The sequence below is a fragment of the Mastigoproctus giganteus genome, chromosome 12 (genome assembly GCF_048544385.1).
Source record: "Mastigoproctus giganteus isolate SK-2022 chromosome 12, ASM4854438v1, whole genome shotgun sequence".
Lineage (NCBI taxonomy): Eukaryota > Metazoa > Arthropoda > Arachnida > Uropygi > Thelyphonidae > Mastigoproctus > Mastigoproctus giganteus.
The window spans coordinates 80657834-80682408 of NC_143586.1; the positions used below are offsets into that span (position 1 = coordinate 80657834).

Consider the following 24575-nt stretch of genomic DNA (forward strand, 5'->3'; position numbering starts at 1 on the left):
GCAGCACAACAGGACAAACATCAACATAAGTTCATTCTAAACATTTGGGCTGGAATCGTGCATGATCATTTGATAGGCCCCTATTTTTTACCTCCACATCTGACAGGAGACATTTATCTGCAGTTTCTTGAAAATGAATTGCACCATTTAATGGACGATGTTACCTCTGGAAGTTGTCTGACAAATGTGGTTCATGCACGATGGCACCTGGGCTCACTTTAGTCGAAGAGTTCGTCAGCATTTGGATGGCCATTTTCCTCAAAGATGGATTGGTAGCTGGAGATCCATTGAATGGCCTGCTCGATCACCAGATTTGAACCTAATGGATTTTTATCTCTGGGGACATTTAAAGTCCATTGTTTACACAATGGATTTTAAATGTGCCTGATGTTGATGTTTTGAAGAGCGTATCATAAATGGATGTGAGCAAATATGTAACACTCCAGGTGTATTCAACAGAGTACGGCAAAACATGGAACACAGACTCAGAGGATGCATTGAAGGAGACCATTTTGAACAATTTTTGTAACAAAATGTTCTGTCTTGTGTTTACTTTGTTTTTGTTTGTTTCTGTTAAACTTTGTCTTGTTTAATTGCATTAATTGTTCTGTTGGATTTCTTATTAATTGGTTGATATTGTTAAGCAAAAATTCCTCCTACCTCAGAAACTGAGTGTTTCTAGACCCATGTTTATATGAACTATTTTTAATGTTTGGTTGATGAGAATACGCCCCTAGAATATTTGACACCGATTTAAACACACACACACACACAGAATCGGATCTAACAGGGAGAAAATTGAGTAGGGATTCCACAAAATAAAATAAATTACTTAGGGGTGCCGTTATTAAAAAATGGTTGAAAAACCACTGTTTTATAGTTTTGGTCTTTTTACAAGCTTTATATATATATATATATTCACATTTTTTTATGAAAAAAGGTAAAAGGTTCTGGATTGCAAATTTTCAATGTCTGTTAATTGAACAAAGGGAGTGGGGGGGTTAAAGTTCTTTTAAAAACAAAGCAAATAACATATAAATAGAGAAAATAACTAAAATACCATTCATTTATTGCATTTAATAATGATGCATTTTTACTGATTATTCATTTGGAAGAAATATGTTGGACAATTTTTCTGGATCCTAATACAATAATTAGTAAGTATGTTTCTGTTATTACTATATTATTGTGTAATTTAGTGTTGATTCTACATTTCCTTCTTGAGTAATGTCAGAACATGCGTAATTTTAAAAAGATGGATCTTTTTTGAAATAGCAAAATAGAAAGCTCCATTTTTTGACAATCCTTCCTTAGAAATTGAGTTGTTACACATGGTTAAAAATTGACTACTCAAAACATCCTGCAACTAATGAGCACTTTACACATTTCCAAACATGCCTTATAAAGTATATTCAGATCAATGATTTGAAAATAGTATATTTGATAATATACTATTTTAATATACTAGCCCCTCTTGCTAGTGGACGAATCCACCACTAGGTATATAGGTACACTGCATCACTGCATTCATGTAGACAGTAATTTGATGTCAGTATGGATAAACGTTGTGAGTTAACCGACTTTGAAAGAGGAATGATAGTGGATGCCTGACGCATGGGTCACTCTATCTCGGAGGTGGTACAGAAATTGCACTATCCCTGTTCAACAGTATCAAGAGTGTATCCGGAATATGCCATTTCCGGAATAACATCTCACTGTGGACAGCATTGTGGGCTGAGAAAGGTGGGGGATGAATGTGGCTGTTGATGTTTGCCTCACATTATTCCAGCCACCTGGAGAGTGACAGTGGCACAAATCACCACCAACTTCAATGAGGGCGGTGCCAGATACGTCTCCACCAAGACCATCAGGTGATCATTAGTTGCAATAGGTTATGAGAGCCGCCGACCCACCAGAGAACCATTACTAACACCACGACACAGGACTCTACACCTCGACTGGGCAAAAGAACATTGGCACTGAACCTTAGATGATTGTAGACAGATCTCCTGGTCCAGTAAGTCCCGTTTTCAGTTATTTTGTGCAGACGGGAGGGTGTGTATATGGCAGAAACTGCAAGAAGCTATGCACTTGTCATATGTCAGTAAGGAACTGTTTAGGCTGGTGGACTGTCAGTAATGGGCTGGTGCATGTTCAACTGGCACACGTTGGAACCTCTGGTATGTTTAGATGCATCTCTGAACGATTCAGGTTACGTGTCCACCCTCACATTGTTTCAGCCACCTGGAGAGTGACAGTGGCACAAATCACCACCAACTTCAATGAGGGTGGTGCCAGATACGTCTCCACCAAGATCATCAGGTGATCATTAGTTGCAATAGGTTGGAACCTTGTTGGAACCACATTGGAACCTCTGGTATGTCTAGATGCATCTCTGAACGATTCAGGTTACGTGTCCACCCTTGCAGACCATCTGCATCCCTTCATGGTATCGTGCACCCACAGGGCAATGGACTCTTCCAGCAGGACAATGCACCACCCTACAGAGTCGTTGTCACTAGAACATGGTTCAAAGAGCACTCTGCAGATTTTACCACCATGGAATGGCTTCCCCATTCACCAGACATGAACCCTGTAGAGCATCTTTGGGATGCTGTGGAACGGTCCATTCAAGCTTTGGATCCTACACCCAGGAATGCGATGGAATATGGACAGCGGTTCAACAAGCATGGAGGGAAATACCTGTGGAATGCTTTCATGAACTAGTTGACTCAATGCCTTGCTGTGTTACTGCCATTATTTGGGCGAAAAGTGGGCCTACCCGTTACTATATCATGTGATACCTATCCGTTAGGTAGATATCCCATGATTTCTGTCCACTCAGTGTACAATAGATTCCACGTTTAGAAATCTATGGATTTTTTTATATTACTAAGAAGATGCATAGTGAGAGTTAAGCTTTTTTTAATGAATACCATATATATAGAGTTATTAATTCATATAGAGCTTTCTTTTTAGAAAATACAGTAATGGAAAGATTTTACACTTTGTATTTCTTTCTATACATTAAAATAATTTTCCTCCTAATGATATTTATTCAGCCAATGAGAGAAGAGAGATTACCACATAACCTGCATCTAGGTTATGTGGTAATATGTAACAAATACAAAAATATGTAACAGAAGCTTTTTTTTTTGGTAAAACAAGCTTCTGTTTAAGCGTGGTCATGCACTATGTTTATCTAACACTACCACGTGGTACCATTCTTGATTATCATACGTAACGTATTTATTTAAATAAACTAAATGCAACGAGGCATAATATTTTAAGAGGTTAAGATTCTATATCTATATAAAATCGGTGTAGATACACCATAGACAACTCTTAAAGGAAAACTACAATTGTAGTGTGAAAGGCACCCACCAATAAAAAGCCAACAAGCTTTGAAACAGTGCTGTCTGGGTGGTAGTGCCCACTGAGAATAAATGACAGTAGTCTTCCCTATTAGTGAAGCGTTACTTATTTGAAGTAGTGCAATACACAGGAAACTCGTGAAGAATGAGCACGATATAAGATACAGATGAAATGATTCCTTTCACACTACGATCGTAGTTTTTAAGAGTGTCTATGGTGTATCTACACCGATATTATGTAGATATAGTAATGTATTTATGTATTCATAGCTGAGGAAGAGACACACAGTCGAAAGCTTCTGTAAGTATTTCATTTTATTTTATCAAAAGCAGGGGGCGAAGCCCTCTAGTATAATATTAAAATAATATTTACACTTATGAAAATGTAAAGAAAAAGATATAAAGAAATGTAAAAAGTAAGATTTTCTTTTGATATTTTCTTTCTACATTAAAATTCTGTATATATTTTATTTTTTTTCACAGAACACACATCTGCTTTGCTTCATAGTCCTGAGTGTACAGATCCTGCCAGCAAAATTTCATATTTTCAGGATATTCTGTCTAGTAATACTGAAGCTTCAAGTGACATGAAGATGTCAAAGTGCTTTATTTTGAAAGCTCAGTTACCACAAAGTGAGGCAGAATGTTTTGGTATGTTGGCTGTTCTAATAATTTTATTATCGTGTAATTTTAATTTAACCACATTGATTTCAATATTAAATTCCATTTTATTGGTACAGTTATGACATGGAATCCTTAGTGGATTGTGATTTTATTGACCATTCTCACTTCTTTGCAGTAGTGTGTGTGTGTGTGTGTGTGTGTGTGTGTGTGTGTGTGTGTGGCATTCGAGCATCATGATTTTATCATTTAAAATGGATCAATATCAATAAGTATGTGTACACACTAGCCCAGAAGTCCTTTTACCTAGTAACCCTTTCTGAAACAGGAAGTGTTAAATGACTATTATGAACATTTAAGTTGCCATAGAAAGCAGTCTAAGGGATAGAGAAACTGTAACGTACAAAGGGAAAAGACTTTATAGATGGTTGCAGTAAAATTCAAAAAGTGGAAGATACTGTGGGAATCCACAAAAATATTTGACTGTAACTTTGTTGGTAGATCTTTAATGAGTTCCATAGGTTGGTAAACAGAAAATGATAGTAATTTTCCTTTATGTCATTTATTGCACAATTGGCTGAAATGCCAAATTCTTTGCGATGTTTATTTGCTACTTGGTAGCACAGGTGGCACTGATGATCACTGTTCCATGAAGCTGAGCATTTCTCAGCTTCTGGAAAGATTGTAGAGGTGGTTTTGGTTTGTTTTAGCATGTTTTTTTGGTATTGATCTCTTTCTCACTCTCATTTTCTAAAGTCATCACTGTGAATTGCCTTAATCCTACAGTACAAATAGCCAGCCCGTTCCTTTCCTTTTAAAAAGGAAAGTATAATTCTGCATATTTCAGCATTCAGTCTCCCTTTCATTATCACTGGTCTGGTGAGTTTTATTGCCACTTTGTTACCAGATGCTGTTCTGATGCATTACACGGCAGGCATCTTTCTAATAAATACAGATAAGTTGTTATAATAAATACAGATAAGTTGTTATAATTCCCTTTTAGGGAAGTGTAGCTTATTTGTAATGTAGTATTGGGGAAACTCATAGCAGCAGCTTCACAGCAACTCATAGCAGCAGCTTCTATTTATGAGAGAATTAATTCTGTTGAAAGACTTTTCCATTCTTTCACATTTATCTGCTGTATAAAAAAAAAATACTTAAAAATAAGTCTTGTGTAGAATAGTTGCTTTAAATATTTGGAAAAGTATTCTAATTTATTTCAGTTTTTCATTTCATGTTGATTTTTGAACTTTTGAATAATGAAATTAGTTGCTGTTTACTTCAAATATAAACAATAATGCTGAGTAACTAGAGCAGAAGTATTATTTTCAAGTTTCAGGATACACATACACTGGTATTGTTGATTTTTATTTTAAAGTTAGAAAAAGTAAGCAGGCTTGCATTTTCTAATTTGTATCAATGCCACAAGTTTCTTCAGTCAAGCTCTATAAGCTCAAAAAAAAAAAAAAAAATGCACTTGATCACAGATAGAATTATACTCAATTAAATCAATGAGGAAAAAATATTTCTGCACCTCTCTGCAAACCAAGAACATCAAATTATTCTTTTTTTCTGATGAGAACACCTTGTGATTTAGCAGTATTTCAACACCAAAAATGGTAGAATGCTGCTATCCAAATCTCAGAGCTATAGCTTTATCTCTCAAAAGTCAACTCAGAAAGCAAAATGACTTTAGATCTTCTATCAAGGCTCATTGCCAGCCCGCCTCCATAGCCAGGTGGGCGGGAGCAGCAGTGCGTAGCACACGCTTCTTGATTAGACCGGGGTTCGAGCCCACGACCACCAAATATGGAAGATGTGGAAATGGTCAGGGAATGACCACCACATATCCCCAGAGCAATATGGCAGTTGCTAATGCACCTAAAAAAAAAACAAAATAACAAAATAAATAATCATTGCTAGCCTGGTTGAAAGCCCTCTTTAAGTAGTGATGTTGTGAAAGTTTGTTAGCTTTTCTTAGCTTTTAGCTTTTACCCCGATTACCCTGACTTCTAAACTCTCTTGGCACAAGCACATTACAAATATTGCTTCCTCTGCATCTAAAAAACTTGGTTTTCTCTTTCGCTCTCGGCGTTACTTTTCTTCCAAACAGCTGCTCACTCTGTATAAATCGCAAATCCGCCCTGCCATGGAATATTGTTCCCACATCTGGGGTGGTGCCCCCAAAACCTCTCTCAGGCTTCTTGATTCCATTCAGAAGAGGGCAGTTAGGTTAATTAATGATTCATCTCTAACAGAGTCTCTCCACTCGCTTTCTCATAGACGTACTGTTTCTGCTGCATGCCTCTTCTACAGATACTTCCATGGGCACTGTTCTTCTGAATTGGCTTCTATAATTCCCGCTCTCTCTTTCAAAACAGTCCGAACACGTGCCGCCACCAGCCAACATCCATTTACTGTCCAACTTCAAACCCACAGAACCAACTTTTCATCTTCCTCATTTATTCATTCAACTGCCGTTTTCTGGAACAACCTTCCTTCATACGTATTTCCTGAAAATTACAATCTACAGAAGTTCAAGTCCAATGTCAACAAATATCTTCTTTCGTCTTCTCAACCTCCAACCCAAGCACGGTACTAAGTACTGTAGGTTCTAATACCTCTCGTGTTTGGGGTTCTCATAAAAAAAAAAAAAAAAAAAAAAGCTTTCATCAGCACTGAAATATTTTATATTAACCTTATATGTCTCTGTATTAACCATACCAAATCCATTCAACCTCTCTGTGTGAAGGGGCATAGGAAACTAAAACTCATTCTGCCCCTCACAGAAATTTGAAAGATTTAATCAAATTCCTGTGAGGAATTTGATTAAATCACAATCAAAATTCACAGTCACCTGGAAAGTTTGAAGTAACCAAAACAAAAACAGTTATATTGAATTTTGATTGTTATTTATGTTTCTGATAGGGCGCCTCCATAGCCAGGTGGGCAGGAGCGGCAGTGCGTAGCACACGCTTCTTGATTAAACCGGGGTCCGAGCCCGTGACCACCAAATATGGAGGATGTGGAAAAGTCAGGGAATGACCACTGCATATCCCCAGAGCAATATGGCCTTAGTTGCTAATGCTCCTAAATAACAACATAACAATAACAATAACAACAATGTTTTTGATACATTATTAAAGATTTGTGCAAAGTTTCATTTTTAATCGTTGCTGACTTATGATTAAAATTTTGCATCTGGAGCAGAGTCGCTGTCTTTACTCTATGAATGTAGGGAATCAGAACAGTTTTTTAATGTAGTTGGGGGCACAGGTCATACTCTTTTGAGGATAGCTTGTGTAACCTTGCCATGTGTACAGCATATTTAAAATTTCATTTCTATGGGGATTCTGCAAATATGCACATCACAAGATTCAGCTGTATGCTTCCACAGAAAATGCACAGCCCATTGCTAACAGCAGCACTAATATATTGGCTGCCAAAAATAGTTAAAATGAAAATATAAACTCCTCTAGTCACCCTGGTTCTGTATAGGAGCTTAAAAAGAAATATTTCACCTCAGTTACCTTTGAACTATGAATAGCAGACTAATGGAACAAGACAGTATGCAAAAGGACCAAATTTCTTCAAACTTGCTAATTTACTTCATATGTGCACAGTCTCAATCCTGATCTCAGTGAAGTCTGTTTCCATCCTCAATGGAAATAAATAAAATTCACATACTTTTCCTAATTGCTTCTCAACTGTTGGTCTCCTCTACTACCACTCATTTTAATTGTCCCGATTACTCATTGTATGATTCATTTCATTTTAAAATGTAGTACTTGTGTACATGTCCACTTCCACTCTGATATTCCTTATCAGCAATCCTTTCTGTTAAATTCATTTGCTGTCTACCACTCTTCCAACATTACAGATCACTCCTAATTTGTTGATTTTCTCTCTTTGAAACTCATTTCTCTAGTCTAATTTTCCTAACAGTGAAACCAATTTTACCTTACTTTAATCATTTTCCTGACTTGCCTGTAAAGGGCAGATGCTCCAATAAAAAATTGGTTTGTCTATGTGTTGTCTGTGCACTGCATAGTTTGATATCTCAGTTTTGTTTTGAATGCAGATATTATCTAAACTATCATAGCATTATGTTACTTGTTCATAAAAAGATGTTATTTTTCTATAAGCAGTTTTTCTCACAAGGTGGCCCTACTTTCATCAGTTCAGTAATATCAACAGATGCATTACGTTTTTGCTTGAATGCATAGGTAAAGGTTTCTTTGACTAGCATTGTGATGTTTGCTTTTGTTATTTTATTATTGCCAATATAACAAAAAAAAAAAAAAAAAGTTTTCTTCTGAGAGTAGGAATTGTAATTACTTTTATATTTACATTGATTTTCATAATGAAAACTGGCAAATAAAAGTGATTCAAAAATCATACATGTTCAGTTTCTGTTTGAATATCTTTTCTAGAGATATTTCTATGGGTGCCATTCTTCCAAATTGGCATCTGTAATTCTACCTCCTCCTTCTTCTTTGGCGCCTCCGTAGCCAGGTGGGCAGGAGCAGCAGTGCGTAGCACACGCTTCTTGATTAGACCGGGGTTCAAGCCCGTGCCCACCAAATACGGAGGATGTGGAAAGGTCAGGGAAACCACCGCATATCCCCAGAGCAATATGGCCTTAGTTGCTAATGCTCCTAAAAAACAAATAACAACCTCCTTCTTCCAAACCAATCTAAACAGGTTCATCAACTAGCCAGTATCTATTTATGGTTCATCACCATGTTTACTAAACTACCCAAGGAAGGTTGTTCTTTGAAACAATCTTCCTCTGGTAGTTCTTGAAAATTTTGACATTCAGAAACTCAAATCCACTGGAAACAAATTTCTTTGTCCTCTCAATCCACACTAGAATATTATAGTTTCCAGTAACCATTTCTGTTTGGGGGTGCCTATAAAAAAATAATTAAATAGAACAATCCATTTCTGAAACAGCTAATCCAGTTTTCACTGTATTTACCCTAGTTAAACGTGTCCATGGAGCAGAAAAGTTATTAGCCATCAATAATAGCACCTCTTTCCTCATAATCACTTGTGTTTCAGAAGAATATATCGCATAGGTCTGTAGTTTACTTTTTTCACTCTAGTATTTGAGAAATACAGACCAAACAGTATTACAGATTTACACATCAGCTACCAAGTAACATCCTTGTTTTCCTTAATTTCTCCTTAATGCTGATGATATCACAGTTCTTTCTTAGACACCACACATAAAGGGAACAATACACACAATCTAAATTTTTTGGACAACACACACACACACACAGTTTAAGTTTATATAAACTTAAATAGAAAAAGGATAGCTACAGGCTAGATGTGCAAAAATTTGATTTCAGCCAGGGCGTTATTGATTGCCGACAAATTTCCATCTGGCGTTGGGGAAGTGGATACTCTGATTAAATTAAGATGCATCATTTGCCACTACTAATGATAATAGTAAAAGTAGATAATTTTATTGCCATGAATTGCTTTGAACCATGAATTTGCAAATATTTATGCAAATATTTGATTTGCACAAAGATGCTTTTTATTGTATTCAGTTTTAAAAACATTTCCAATAGTCAGGAATAATCTGACTATTGGAAATGTTTTAAAAAAAATCTATTAGCAACTGTTGTCTAATATAATGTGTCAAACAAAAATTAGTTTTTATGACTTAATGATTTTATTTTTATGCTTGCAGAACCAGCTTTCATTGTAGTTGATGTATCTGGTGTAGCTCTGAGTCTGGATCCTGCTCTTTTAGAATGGTTATCTTATGATGTTTGTGTTCCTCTTGAGGTACTTGTTCCACTCTATGTACCAAAAAAGCAGACTCCTGCTACTAGTGAAAGTCAAGATGATAAAACTGGCATAGGTACTATTTTTTTTTTTTTTTTGGCATAATAGTTAACATATTTTACAAATAGCTAAAAAATGCAAAGAACTCCACTCTCACCTTGATTTATGAAGGTAGACTGAAAATAATGCCCTGTAGTTTGTAATCTCAGTACTATGAGCACAACAAGTAGGTTCTTTATTTTGCTAATAGTTTCTAGTAACGACCAGCATGGCAGCGTTTTTGTACGGTTGTTTTCATTTACGTTACATTGTTTTAATGGAGGTATTATTGAACACTTGGTTCAAACAACTTGCATTTATTGAATTATTGACTGCTGAAAATGTTAGAATCATTATGACTGGGGATGAATTCCGGTTTCACTGCTTTGATCTGGAAAATAAGACACAATCCAAGGAATTTTTCAATAAAACATCCCCATGCTCAAAAAGAATTCAAAGTCCAAGCATCAGCCAGTAAAATGACATTGTTTTGAGGTTGTTATCTGTTTTTAACGCTCAACATCACTTTATAACACTCAACACTCAATATCACTTTTTCCAAATTTGTGGAAAAAGGGACCACCATTAATTCAGTTTGATGCATGGAGACATTAGACAAGCTTACAAAGAATCAAATGAGTAAGGCCTTTCAATACAGGAATGTTTCTTCAATGTGACAGCATGGAATCTTATTGCAGTTATACAACATTGACTAAAATTTCATAACTGGAATATGAAGTTATTCCACTTCCTCCTTATAATTCAGACACCATAGGTTTGTTAAGGAGGAAATCTTGTTTGACCAATTTGGTTGGATACTATGATGTTGTCACAAAGGAACTGGATACAAAAAATAATTTTGATATCATATACTTGGATTTCAGGAAATCTTTTGATGGTGTTGCACATAAAAAGACTGCTGTACAAATTGGAGCAGTGTGGCATTACATGCAAGCTGCTACTATGGATAAAGGGATGGTGGTTATCATTGGACATTGCTCTTTGTGGACTAATGTTATTAGTGGAGCCCTCCCAGGATATGGTGTTGGGCCCCATTGTTGTTTTCTATATTTATCAATGATATTGATGAAGGCATATCAGGATTAATGTCCAAGTTTGTAGATGATACAAATGTTGACAGGGTGGTTAATGACAGTATGCTACTGCAACAGGATCTAGAAAAGTTAGGCAAATGGGCTGAGAAATAGCAATTGAAGTTTAATGTTTACAAATGTAAATTGCTGCATATAGGCATCAGTAGCCCCAGAGTAACATATCAACTGTGTGGTGCTACACCCAGGTAAGTGGGAAATGAAAATGATCTGTGATAATTGTACAGTCAGATATGAAGTTCTCTGAGCAATGCAGACAGGCTGCCAGGACTGCTCATAGACTTTTGTCAATTATATACAGGAATTTTTCCAGCAGAGATAAGGAGGTGATTATCCCATTGTGTAAGGCAATGCTCAGGCCACAACTTGAGTAAACAACTTGAGTACTGCATACAAATCAAGAGGCCTCATTTTAGGATGTGGAGCTGCTGAAAAGAGTACAGAGAAGGACAGCGAGATGGGTGAGGGGAACAAAGGGGTGCACTTACCAATAAAGGCTTCAGTTCTGCAAATTGCAGCATCTATAGTCTAGGCACCTGCAATGTGATATGATTGCAGTGTTTAAGGCTTTGCTTGGATTGAGCAAGCTCAGTGCTGATGAGATTCTTCCTCTTTCTCAGTCCACACATGAGGGGACACAAATTCAAATTGAGGAAGGATGGTTGCATAATAGATGTACAGAAGTTTGCCTTTAGCCAGCAGGTGGTTGATTGATGGAACAAACACCACTGCTAATCCGGACATTTAAGTTTTTTTTCAATGCTTATAAAACATATGCAAAGATATGATGCCAGTGAAGAAGTTAAGAGGAGATATGAAAGAGAGTTGTCCTCTCAGCTGAAAGAACTTGAGCTTCATACAAAAAATTGTTATGCAAACACTGGACAAAATGTATTGAGTTAGGTGGATGTATGTAGAAAAATGATACATGAAATTAAACATAGCTTTTTTTTATCGACAATTATGTTTTTCTTTCTGAATTGTCTTTATTCCTTCAAAGTTATGTGATGAGGGCATTACTTTTCAGCCCCTCCTTTTTAGTTGGAAAAAAAAAATTATTGAAGCTGATTTCATTGTAACACTCGAAGACTTCCCCTTAACAAAACCATGCTATGTCCGGACTATAACTGAAGTCTTGTCTAGATGATCCTGCAATGCTTCTTTAACCAGCACCTCTATTAATTTCCCTGGAACAGAAGTTAAACTAACAGGTCTATAATTACTTGTGTCACTCTTTGATCCTCCTTTGTGAATTGGGGTCACATTTGCACATCTCCAGTCCATGGGTACCTCCCCTGAGTCCAAGGAAGCTCTCATAATTATGGCTAAGGGTTTGCTTACTTCCTTTGCTGCCTCCTTTAATATTAGATGTATTAATAGATGCATGCATTTATTAATAAACAACAAATGAGTGCATGCTTAATCTATTTAGCATGCAGATTTCTGCATGCTAAAGAGATTAAGCATGAAACTTAGTTGAATGGGAATGAACCTGAATTTTATGATAGAGGTACAAATGTCCTTGTGACAGTGCCTGGATGTGATGAGTGACTGTAGCAAAGTACAGAATAAGGGTCTTGCCTGACCAATTTGATTGGATACTATGATGTAGTCACAAAAGAACTGGATGCAGGGAATAACTTTGATATTATATATTTGGATCTTAGAAAGGCTTTTGATACTGTTGCACATGGAAGACTGCTGCACAAATTGGAGCAGTGTGGCATTGGAGGCAAATTGCTGCTATGGATAAGGGGATGGTTGAGTGGCAGAAGACAGAGAGTGGTAATCAATGGACACTGCTCAACGTGGACTAATGTTATTAGTGGAGTTCCTCAGGGTTCAGTGTTGGGTCCGTTGTTGTTTTCGGTGTTTATGAATGATATTGATGATGGGATATCAAGTTTAATGTCCAAGTTTGCAGATGATACAAAGGTTGGCAGGGTTGTTAAGGACACTACTGACGCTATGCTGCTGCAACAGGATCTGGAAAGGTTGAAAAGATGGGCTGAGAGGTGGCAAATGAAGTTTAACATTGACAAATGTAAAGTACTACATATGGGAAACAGTAACCCCAGAGCAACGTATCAACTCTGCGGTACTACACTGACAGTGGTGGAGAATGAAAAGGACCTGGGGGATAATTGTGCAGGCAGATATGAAGTTCTCTGAGCAGTGCAGACGAGCTGCAAGAGTAGCTCATGGTGTCTTGTCAATGATATACAGGAATTTTTCTAGCAGGGATAAGGAGGTGATTATTCCCTTGTATAAGGCAATGGTTAGGCCACATCTTGAGTACTGTATACAGGTCTGGAGGCCTCATTTCAAGAAGGATGTAGAGCTCCTGGAACGAGTACAGAGAAGGGCAACAAGATTAGTGAATGGAACAAAGGGTTGCTCTTACGAAGAAAGGCTTAAGTTTTGCAAATTACAGAGTCTGGAGACTAGGCAACGGCGAGGTGATCTGATAGAGGTGTATAAGGCTTTGAATGGTTTGAGCATGCTCAATGCCAATGGGATTCTTCATCTTGCTCAGAATAATCACCTGAGAGGGCATAAATTCAAATTGAGGAAGGACGGATGTTGGATAGATGTGCGGAAATTTGCCTTTGGCCAGCGGGTGGTTGGTTGGTGGAACCGACTTCCATCACTTGTTGAAGTTGATAGCCTAAACAAATTTAAAGCTCAACTGGACAGGTATTTCGAACGAACGGAGGGGTGAAATGGGAGTGGTGTGTGTTTTTTTTTTTTTTGGCTGATGCTGAATAAGCTTGCTTTCTTGCATCATATGCCTCTACTAATGCTAATGCTAATATGCCTACATTTATGGGTTATTTTATTGTTCTGTGATTAAATATCTTTTTTAGAAAAAACATCTCTACTACCTGACTTTTCAATGTTTAATCAATATAAGAAAAGCTATAAAAATAGTTTTCCTTATTTTGAAATTTTAAATGTTCTGCTCTTTTCTGCTGTGTAAATAAAATCAGTAAGAATAACCTAGTTTATAAAGGACATTTTCGATAAGACAGATCAGTAACCAGGGTGAAGAGAGATACTTCATAGTATTCTACTATGCTTTGTAATTTGGAACATTTACATTTGTTCCCAACCAATGCACAACTGCAGTACAAAAGTATTTTTAACATCTACAGAAATAGCTTCATGTGTTAAAAGAGAGTGCAATTATCATCTGTGCTAAAAAAAAAAAAAAGTTTGGAAGCATCAAAACCCATAAAGAGTGCCTCCCATTTCTACAGTACGTAGAATTCATAGAGACCTAATAGACAAATTCCTGAATACTTCCTTGCCAGGCCAATTTCCACATACAGCTTCTGCTTTTAAAAGAAGGGACTAATTGCAGGAACCTGGCTCTGCCCACTTTTTTGCAAAGTCCACATGGCTGACTTTGAAGCAAAAGCTCCTTCCAGCCAGACCCCACGTGCCAAGTGATTAAGTGATCTGCAAGTATGTAATGCAATTTAAAAGATATAAATTATTTTGGTTTGTTATTCAGTTCTCTCCTGTTTTGTTATAATAAATAGCTTTTAGTCCTACATGCTGTATACTTGAGTTCAAAAAGGAAACTCACTTTTTTGTTGTTCTCTTTTTTTTAAATAACAGTACTTATTTAACTATCCTTTACCATTTGCTTGGTCACTCGTGGCATTCTTCTTTCCTTTATGTAGTAGGAATAGAAGCATGGGATGCAAATTCAACTACCTTGGACTGAATGGAGAAAATATGAACCACAAGTTTCTTTTGATTGAGCCTACAAGCTCATCAACCTTAGCAAATCCTTCTAGCCCAAAAAAAAAAAAAAAAGGGGGAAAAGATATGTATTGTACAGAATTTACACTGCCCCTGATAGTGCACTCTTTATCAAGTTAATCAGGGTGTAAATTTTCTCCATTTCTAATAAAAAAATGCCTTGAAAATGCTGCAGATTCTCTAAAAATGGTGAAAAGACTCCCATCTGTAGATTTGCTTGTATCAACTACCAACTAAATACACTCAGACTCACTACTTAAACTGACATTCTTTGAAGGGAGGGGGGACAAAATACTTATGAAAATTATCCTATTCCCACAACTCAGTGCTCAGCATTAGGAATTCTTTTGTGATAGGTAGCACCTTTCATTACCAAGAATCCTGCTATTTAGAGGTTTCTCAGGAATATTTTGATATCACTGCTCCTTCCTGCCTTCATAGCAGGAGCAGTGCTACTTAATGGTGGGTCAGGAACTTGGGAGAAAAAAATCCACTCTCCTGGGACTAAAAGAAGCATCAGTGGACTCCACTACATATCATATGGAGTTTTTGATCCCTGAAAGACAGACAACAGGAAGATCTTAATCCTTACAATGCCAAATGATAAATGATGGCTGCAAGTGCATGGCCGGTCCTCCTAATATAGTACGTGGAGTAAGGCTGATGTATTGGCTGAAACGGTAGAACATCAACATGCTGAAAAAACCATGACAATACCTTTGGAGAAATCACAACACGTGCAACTCTACATGTCTTCTTAAACACATGTGAAGGGAAAATTGTAGAATAGGAGTTCATGATTGTTTTAGAAGAAGAACCCACTCAAAACTTCAGTGGTCAAAATGTCACTTGTGCAAAAGAAAATAGTGATTAAAAAAGATGAGATAATTGCAATTACCTACACCACTATTCTCACCTTCAAAACCTACTTTCAACAGTTAAGGCTAGTTTTTGAATTGTCGTGTTTTACTGTACATTCCTAATTAAAAGATGTAGGCAGTTGTAGATGGTCTTCAAAGGATATAAGGTTGCATTCTGTGGTTCTAAAGAACATACACAGATTGCTCTGCACAAAATAGAAATGTCAGGTTAAGTCATTCCACCTTTTCCAAAGAATGTAGACAATGGAAAAGAGAGAAAGAAATCTAGAAGTACAAAGTCCAGTATGAAACATTGTTCCAAGAAGCTAAAAGAAACAATTTCCCATATCTAAAATAGAATGTCTGTATATATGCCTCAGAAATAAGCTTGCCTTCTTGAATCATGTGCCTCAACTAATGCTAATGCTAAATCCAGTGGCAGTGTACCACAGATGATGTTACTGTTTTACCCAAGTATATCTTGGGTGAAACAGTAACATCATCTGTGGTACACTGCCAAATATATGATATCAAATGTGGAAATTGATAACAGAGAAGATTATGATGAAAGCCAACCAGTCTTGAAATACGTGCATGCAGAGATGATATTGAAATCGGAAGATAATTTTTCCAAAAAAAGAAAATAAATAATCACAAATAAACTGAGACTTCTCTAAAAGAAGACAACAGAGACACCAGGTAAATGGAGATAGTGTACATTCTAAATCAGTGGGATTGTTGTGGTCTCTGGTTATGTAGATGATGTTTGTGAATTTTTGGAACAGTGTATTCCTGAAAGTTTGTGTTTACAAGGAACTTATCTTAACCTCAAATTTCTGCTGTAATAAAACATAATATATATAGGAACGATAGAAATTCCTCCATTTCTGCACATGGATTGATGACAATAGCATTAAGCACAGTGGATGTGCATATCAGTTTTCCATCCTGATTACTACCTCTGCGAACATTCTCAGAAGTAGCAGATTGGTTCAGCTTTACAGCAACAGTAATGGTTGTTTCATTATATTTCTCACCAAATGAAATATATGCCTTTTCAGAGCTTGAGAATTTAGATAATTAGTTGCCTCCCTAATTTGTCCTCTGTGACTTTAATGGATGCTGGATTCTTTATATTTAGTCAGGGGAGATCAATTACTTGAAAAACTGCTTGACAAGCAAATTTAACACTTCTCAACAGTGTTGCTCATACCTTTGTATATCTTCCTGCCAGATCCAGTTGACTTAACCATAGTTCCCCAGTCCTATCACTGCTTATCAATTTGACAGTTTTTGACATATCTCGAAATAGCAGTCATTTTTGAGTAATTTTTAAATTGTCAATCAACCCCTCTCACTAATTAAATAAGAATGATTTGGAAATTTAACAAAGCTAATTGAACAAAATATAATTAACTAGCTCATTTAGATGAAAGAAATATTCAAATAGTTTCAGTTGATTCTGCAGTTGACTCTGATGCATCAGATAATAACAGCTACTGAATTTGTTATACCAAAATTTTCCACTTATGGCCAAGCCAGTGTGAACACAGTTGAGGTACCATACCTTGGAAATTTCTAACAGGAAGTTATGATAATGGCATATTCTTATGGCCAAAGAAATCTTTGGAATTATATATAATTTTAAAGATTTCTTTGACCATAAGAATATTCCATTATAATAACTTACCCCCCACACCTTAGTCCTGTAGTGGATTGACAGTGGCTGTGCAGATTTATTTATTTATATGCAATATCATAAGTGAACTACATCCCATGCTGTAGCAGATAGTACTCTGAAGAGATTTAATTTCCTAAAGAAATTAAATCTCTTCAGAGTACTATCTCTTATTAAATCTCTTTAGGAAATTAAATCTCTTCAGAGTACTTCAGAGAAAGCAGAACAGATGTATTTAACATGTGCTACAAAGTTTAACTTCTTTTCAAGTAAGAGACCTAGAAATTTGATGCTGTGATTGAAGGGAATATAATGAATATAATGATGCACTGATTCTTTCTGACAGAAATGGTCTGCAGCTGTTTTTTTTTTTTTTTTTAACTTTGTTTGTACAGTTGTTAGCCATTGTTTTTGGTCCAATTTTCCCAACTTATTTATGTTACTGTGCAGCTGTCTTTCTGTTAGATGCATATTTTGAGATTAGCATAAGATAGTATGTTTCAACTGTGTTAGGAATGTATTGTGACAAAATTAATTCTTATTGCAAAGGGTGTGACACTAAGACCAGATTCCTGAGGGAATCCTTCCTGTATATAGTTAAGGAGCTGTATTACAAAAACAAACTTAAAATAATCTGTTATTTAAAGGAGTTCTGAATGAATTTTGGAAGTTGATTTTGTATGAAAGATCTTGAAAGATCCCGTGTGACTGTTGTATCACATTTTTCCATTTTAAAGGAAAATTATAACTGATGATTCTGATAATTCTGATGACTGATGATTTCAATAAAAAGTAGCTTTTTTGAATGCTTGTTTTTACTTTGACCATGAGATTGAGCATTGACCTATGCTTTTTGTGCTTTGGGAAACCATAGTGGTTTCTGTTCAATAAATAATGTGCTTCAGCTAAACATTATTTTTTATAGAGTTTCCTAATAACTAGTAAGTGCAGTAGGATGGTAATTTGTAGGATTAGTATGATCCATTCTTGGTTTTAAAAAAGCCAAAACACCATGCTAGTGTTTTGGCTTTTCTAAAACTCTGATTTTAACACCCACTCTGGTTTAAGATAGTTTTCTTTGAAAAGTGTGTTACATAACTTTTAACACAGCAGTGGAGTAATAGATTCCATCAGAGGCTGCAGTAATATTTCTTGACTAAAACTGATGTTTGGATAAGGTTATGGTTGGCTGACTATATGGAAGTTTGTGGGCAGAATTGAAATTTAGTTTGTATTTCATTGTTCCAGAGTAGTACTGGGGTCATGATAATAGAATATTGTGTTCCCTATCTAATAAGATAGGAAAACCCACATCTGGGGATCTATTAATGGTTGTGATGTATGCAGCACTCTTTTACTTTGGCCATGAGATTGAGCATTGACCTATACTTTGTGTGCTTTGGTAAACCATAGTGGTTTCTGTTCAGCTGAACATTATTTTTTATAGAGTTTCCTAATAACTAGTAAGTGCAGTAGGATGGTAGTTTGTAGGATTAGTATGATTTCATTAGCAGTGGAGTAATAGATTCCATCAGAGGCTGCAGTAATATTTCTTGAACAAAACTTGTTTGGATAAGGTTATGGTTAAAAGGCTGACTATATGGAACTTTGTGGGCAGAATTGAAATTTAGTTGGTATTTCATTGTTCCAGAGTAGTACTAGGGGTCATGATAATAGAATATTGTGTTCCCTATCTAATAAGATAGGAAAACCCACATCTAGGAATCTATTAATGGTTGCGATACATTCAGCACAGGCCTCTTTTTTAGTTTTATATTTTGAATAATATTGTAAATAAAAGGTTGGTTGGATGTTAACCATTCCACATGTAGGGCACATTGCTGTAATAGTATACAGTGGATGTGCATATTGGAACTTCATTAGCAGGCTAGTTTTTGGAATTATTTTGAGTTTTTTTTTTTAAATTTAATATATTAAACTGTAGTTAACGTATAGTTTGAATCTATATAGTCATGTAGGTTCATTTATTTTGTATTTAATTAAGTATTTATAAAGCTACTGTTTAATATTCAGAAGCCTTTGTTATTGATATTTTGGTGAGAACTTTGTAACTTCCAGTCGGTAGCTTAAATATAACTTCACTATTGGTTAAAGTTTTTTTAATAGTTTAATTTCTGTAATAGTTTGTTGATTTAAATCCTGTAATATATTGCAAATTTAAATTTTCTAAAGTATTTAAATAGCTGCAGCTTAATATTCATATAGCCCTTGTTATCGATATTTTGATGAGAACTTTGTAACTTTTATTCAGTAGCTTAAATTTAACTTCTCTAGTGGTTAAAGTTTTGTCAACAGTTTCATTTCTATAATATTTTGGTAATTTAAATTCTGTAATATTTTGGTAATTTAATTCTGTAATATATTGTAAGTTTTAAATTTTGTAATCTTTCTAAAGTTCAGATTTTACCAGTAATAATGGTTTCTACAAGGTCCACTTACAATACAAACTCCAAGGATATCATAACCCAGACAGAAATGCCTGCTGGCATTTTCAGTGTGAGTCATGAATTTGTCATTTCAATAACCTGTGGCATGTATTCTAATTAGCATTAGCAGAAGCATATGATGCAAGAAAGCAAGCTTATACAGCATCAACTTCCACAACGACAGATGAAAGTTTGTTCCAGCAATCAACTACCTGCTGACTAAAGGCAAATTTCCATACATCTGTTCTACAATTATCTTTCTCAATTTGAATTTATGCCCCCTTAGGTTTGTAATCTGAGCAAGAGGAAGAATCTCATCAGCATTGAGCCTGCTCATGCCATTCAAGTCTTTATTAGCATTAGCAGAGGCATATGATGCAAGAAAGCAAGCTTATGCAGCATCAGCCAAAAAAAAAAAACCCTCGCATTTCACCCCTTCATTCGTTCCAAATGCCTATCCAGCTCAATCTTAAATTTATTTCGGCTATCAACTTCCACAACAAAAGATGGAAGTCTGTTCTACCAATCAACTACCCGCTGGCTAAAGGCAAATTTCTGCACATCTATTCTACAACTGTCCTTCCTCAATTTGAATCTATGCCCCCTCAGGTTCTTAATCTGAGCAAGAGGAAGAATCCCATCAGCGTTCAGCTTGCTCAACCCAAGGCTTTATACACCTCAATCAGATCGCCTCGTGGGTGCCTACTCTCCAGGACCTGAAATTTGCAGAACTTAAGCCTTTCTTGGTAACAGAAACCCTTTGTTCCACTCACCAATCTCATTGCTGTTTCTCTGTACTCATTCCAGCAGCTCTACATCCTTCCTAAAATTAGGGCCCCAGACCTGTACACAGTACTCTAGGTGTGGCCTGGGATAATCACCTATCTGTCCCTGCTAGCAAAATTCCTATATATCATGGACACGACTCCATGATCTGCCCTGGCAGCCCATCTGAACTGGTCAGCAAACTTCATATTCGACTGCACAGTTACCCCCAGTTCTTTTTCACTTTCCACTTCCCTGAGTGTAGTACCATACAGTTGAACATTTCTCTTGGGTTATTGCTACCTATATGTAGTACTTTTCATTTGTCAATGTTCAACTTTAGTTGCCACTTCTCAGCCCATTTTCCCAAATTATCTAGATCAAGTTCGAGTAGCATACTGTCTTGAACGTTGTTAACAACCCTGCCAACCTTTGTATCGTCTGCAAACTTGGACATTAAACTTGATATATCTTCATTAATATCATTGATAAATATACAAAACAACAATGGGCCCAACACTAAATCCTGGGGAACTTCACTAATAACATTTGTCCACGAAGAGCAGTGTACATTGCTCTTCGTGGACAATTATACACCTCACTCAGATCACCTTGCAGGTATCTAGTCTCCAGATGCTGCAATTAGCAGAACTTAAGCTTTTCTTGTAAGTGGACACCCTCGTTGCCCTGACCAATCTTGTTGCTCTTCTCTGTAATCGTTATAGCAACTCTACATCCTTTCTAAAATGAGGCCTCCAGATCTGTATGCACTACTCAAGGTGTGGCCTCCAGATCTGTATGCACTACTCAAGGTGTGGCCTGACCATTGCATTATACAAGGCGATAATCACCTCTATATCTCTGCTAGCAAAATTCCTGTATATCATTGACAAGACCCCATGACCTGTTCTGGCAGCCTGTCTGCACTGCTCAGAAAACATACCTGAGTTCACAGTTACTCCGGTCTTTTTCATTCTTCACTACTCTGAGTGTAGTACCAAACAGTTGATATGTTACGCTGGAGTTACTGCTACCCATATGCTGTACTTTGCATTTGTCAATGTTAAACTTCAGTTGTCACTTCTCAGCCCATGTGCCCAACTTTTCTAGATCCTGTTGCAGTAGCATACCTGTCATTACTAACCATTAACAACCTTGCCAACCTTTGTATCTATCATCTGCAAACTTCAACATTAAGCCTGATATAAAATCATCAATATCATTGATAAATATACAAACAACAGTAGACCCAACACTGAACCCTGGGGGACTCCACTAATAACATTAGTCCAAATAGTCTATTGATTATCACTCTCTGTCTTTTCCCACTCATCCATCCTTTTATCCATTGTAGTAACTTGCCCTTAATGCCATACTGCTCCAATTTGTACAGTAGTCTTCCATGTGCCGCAGTATCAAAAGCTTTCCTGAAATCCAACTATATGCTATCAAAAATTATTTTTTGCATCCAGTTTCTTTGTGACCACATCATAGTATCCAATCAAATTTGTCAGACAAGGTTTCCCCTTAACAAATCCATGCTGTCTGAATTATTACTGCAGTCTTGTCTAGATGATCCTGCAATGCTTCTTTTACCAGTGACCCCATTATTTTCCCTGGAACAGAAGTTTAAATAACAAGTCTGTAATTATTAGTGTCAATCTTTGATCCCCTTTGTGAATTGGAGATACATTTGCACAGCTATAATCTGTGGGGGACCTCCCCTGAGTCCAAGGAAAATTTCATAATTATGGCTAAAAGTTTGCTTACTTCCTTTGCTGCCTCTTTTAATATAACTGGATAGATCCCATCTGCCCCAGGTGCCTTTCTTATGTTTGATTTCAACAATTTCTCCTTCACTCTCAATTATTACAAAATCATTAAGCACCCTGTTACAGTTTGATAAACTTCTGGAATTTTCCTCCCTTAATAACTCCACATATGTGAATGTAGACAAAAATACTCATTCAGATTATCAGCTATCTAAGCAGGATCATCAACAATTGAACCATTGATATGAAGTGGACCAACCTTATTCATTCTCTTCCTTCTAGAGTTTATACAAATAAAGAAGTCTTTGCTGTTTTTCTTTGCATTCTTTTCCAAAGATTTATTGTAATCTGCCTTTGCTTGCCTAAATGCCTTTGTGACTTGATTACAGACTAGCTTATATCTACCTTAACAACCTAGCTCATCTGACGATTCTTTTCTTTGCTCCCAATGTAAGGAGTATACCGATTTCAAATTAGAGCTTGGTACATTAACGAGAAAATTTTGAGTCACTTAAGAAACGAGTGCTTGTCTTAGAAACAGAAGTAACTGGGAGCTCTTCAGGGACTTAAGTATCTCGTGAGCTGTCAATTGATGTCCTCCTCCAATTTGCATCCCAGATAAGAATAGTCAAGTGCATACCACTTTAGTTGAATGTGATCTAGTTTTGGATCTAGTGATTGGGAGACTCTATTGTCAGAGAAATGTGTAATAATTTTTGTAATGAAGAGACGTGGACTTGAACCAGGGTGTGTTTGCTGGGATCAAAATTTGATGATGTTACCAAGAGATTGTCAGATTTTAAGGAGGAAAAAGAGAACATTATTATTCATGTGGCAACTAATGATATTAAACGAACACGGCTTGACCATGTTTGTTTAATGAGAATGGGAGTAATTTACAGACCAGAAGGTTGTAAAGAATATGACCAGAGTCTCTATGTGCAAATGAAATGGGTGAGCAGATGTGAATATCTTATTATGGATAATTTCAATTTGTCCCTGACTGGAATAAGTGGAAGAGAAACTCCTTATGGGGAAAAAAAGTTTTAAACAAACTAGATGATTATTATTTGTTGTTATTTGGTTTTTAGGAGCATTAGCAACTAAGGCCACATTGCTCCGGGGATATGTGGTGGTCATTCCCTGACCTTTCCACATCCTCCGTATTTGGTGGTCACAGGCTCGAACCCCGATCTGATCAAGAAGCGTGTGCTATGCACTGCTGCTTCTGCCCACCTGGCTACGGAGGCGCCCTTATTATTTGTACCAGCATGTTAGAGATAATACTAGGGATGAAAATATTCTTGACCACCTCATTGCTCACAAATTAGATGACATCACAGAGCTGAAAATACAAGAACCACTGGTAGGTAGTGATCACATATTCATCAGTTGGAAGATAAAGAAAGTTGTTGCAGTAGTTAAAGGTAAAGGAACTGGTTTAATTTCAAAAGAGGGGACTTTGACAGTTTAAGGCATTATATGGCATCTACTAATTGGGTGGATTGAAGAGTGAAGGTGAATACACTTGAACGGACTACGCTTGAATTGTGGAATATCTTTAAAGCAAAAATCACAGAAGCATTACCATTAAGAAAAGTCTGCAGGATGAGGATGCCAAAATGGTTAAAACTGAAATAGAGCAGAAGGGATAGTTACAGAGCAATGAAAAGTACTGAAGCCTATAACAGTTACAAGTTGATTTGTAATAGTACCACAGATAAGGTTAAAGAGGCCAAAGCTGTGTATGAGAAAGCAATGGCTAAGAGAGGAAAGAATGGGTTCAAGGAAGAATTTTTCGTGTAATACAAGGAAGAAAAAAGAAATCAGACCCATGTGTACTGGGTGTGGGAAAGTCTTAGACAAACCAGCTGATGTTGCAAATGAATTGAACAGATACTTTGCATCTGTTTTTACTGAAGAAAGACCCTTCATGCTCAGAAAAGGCTGTGTGCATGACACTGAGTCAGACCTACGAAGTATTAGGTAGGTGGTCATAATTCAGTGATCGCTCAGTGTATTTTCCAGTTCTTTACAGTATAAAGAACTGGAAGGAGAAAAATTAAATAAAGTCAACTGTATTTTATATGCACATGATAATCTGCAAGTTAGAATATATTCAGACCAGTTAGTCTGACTTCAGTGGTAGGGAAAATCTTAGAATCAGTGATTAAAAGTGTAATCCACGGTCATTTAGATAGATATGGCATTATGCCTAGTATAACACACATGATTTTGTTAAGGGAAAATCATGTTTAAATAACTTAGTAAGCTACTTTTGCACAGTTCTTCATGAGCTGGAAATATAAAGCATAACAATATATACTGAGTGAT

The 24575-nt window shown here is 36.4% G+C and overlaps 1 protein-coding gene across 2 annotated transcripts in view; it reads left to right on the plus strand.

Moving 5' to 3' along the window:
- Nucleotides 1-24575, plus strand: part of Vps13B (vacuolar protein sorting 13B) — a 965007-nt gene that overhangs the window by 242323 nt on the left and 698109 nt on the right. For both annotated transcript variants that reach the window (XM_090386413.1, XM_090386414.1), the window contains exons 12-13: nt 3858-4025; nt 9700-9873. In XM_090386413.1, the coding sequence (XP_090242539.1) occupies nt 3858-4025; nt 9700-9873 (342 nt within the window). The remainder of the gene's footprint in view (nt 1-3857; nt 4026-9699; nt 9874-24575) is intronic.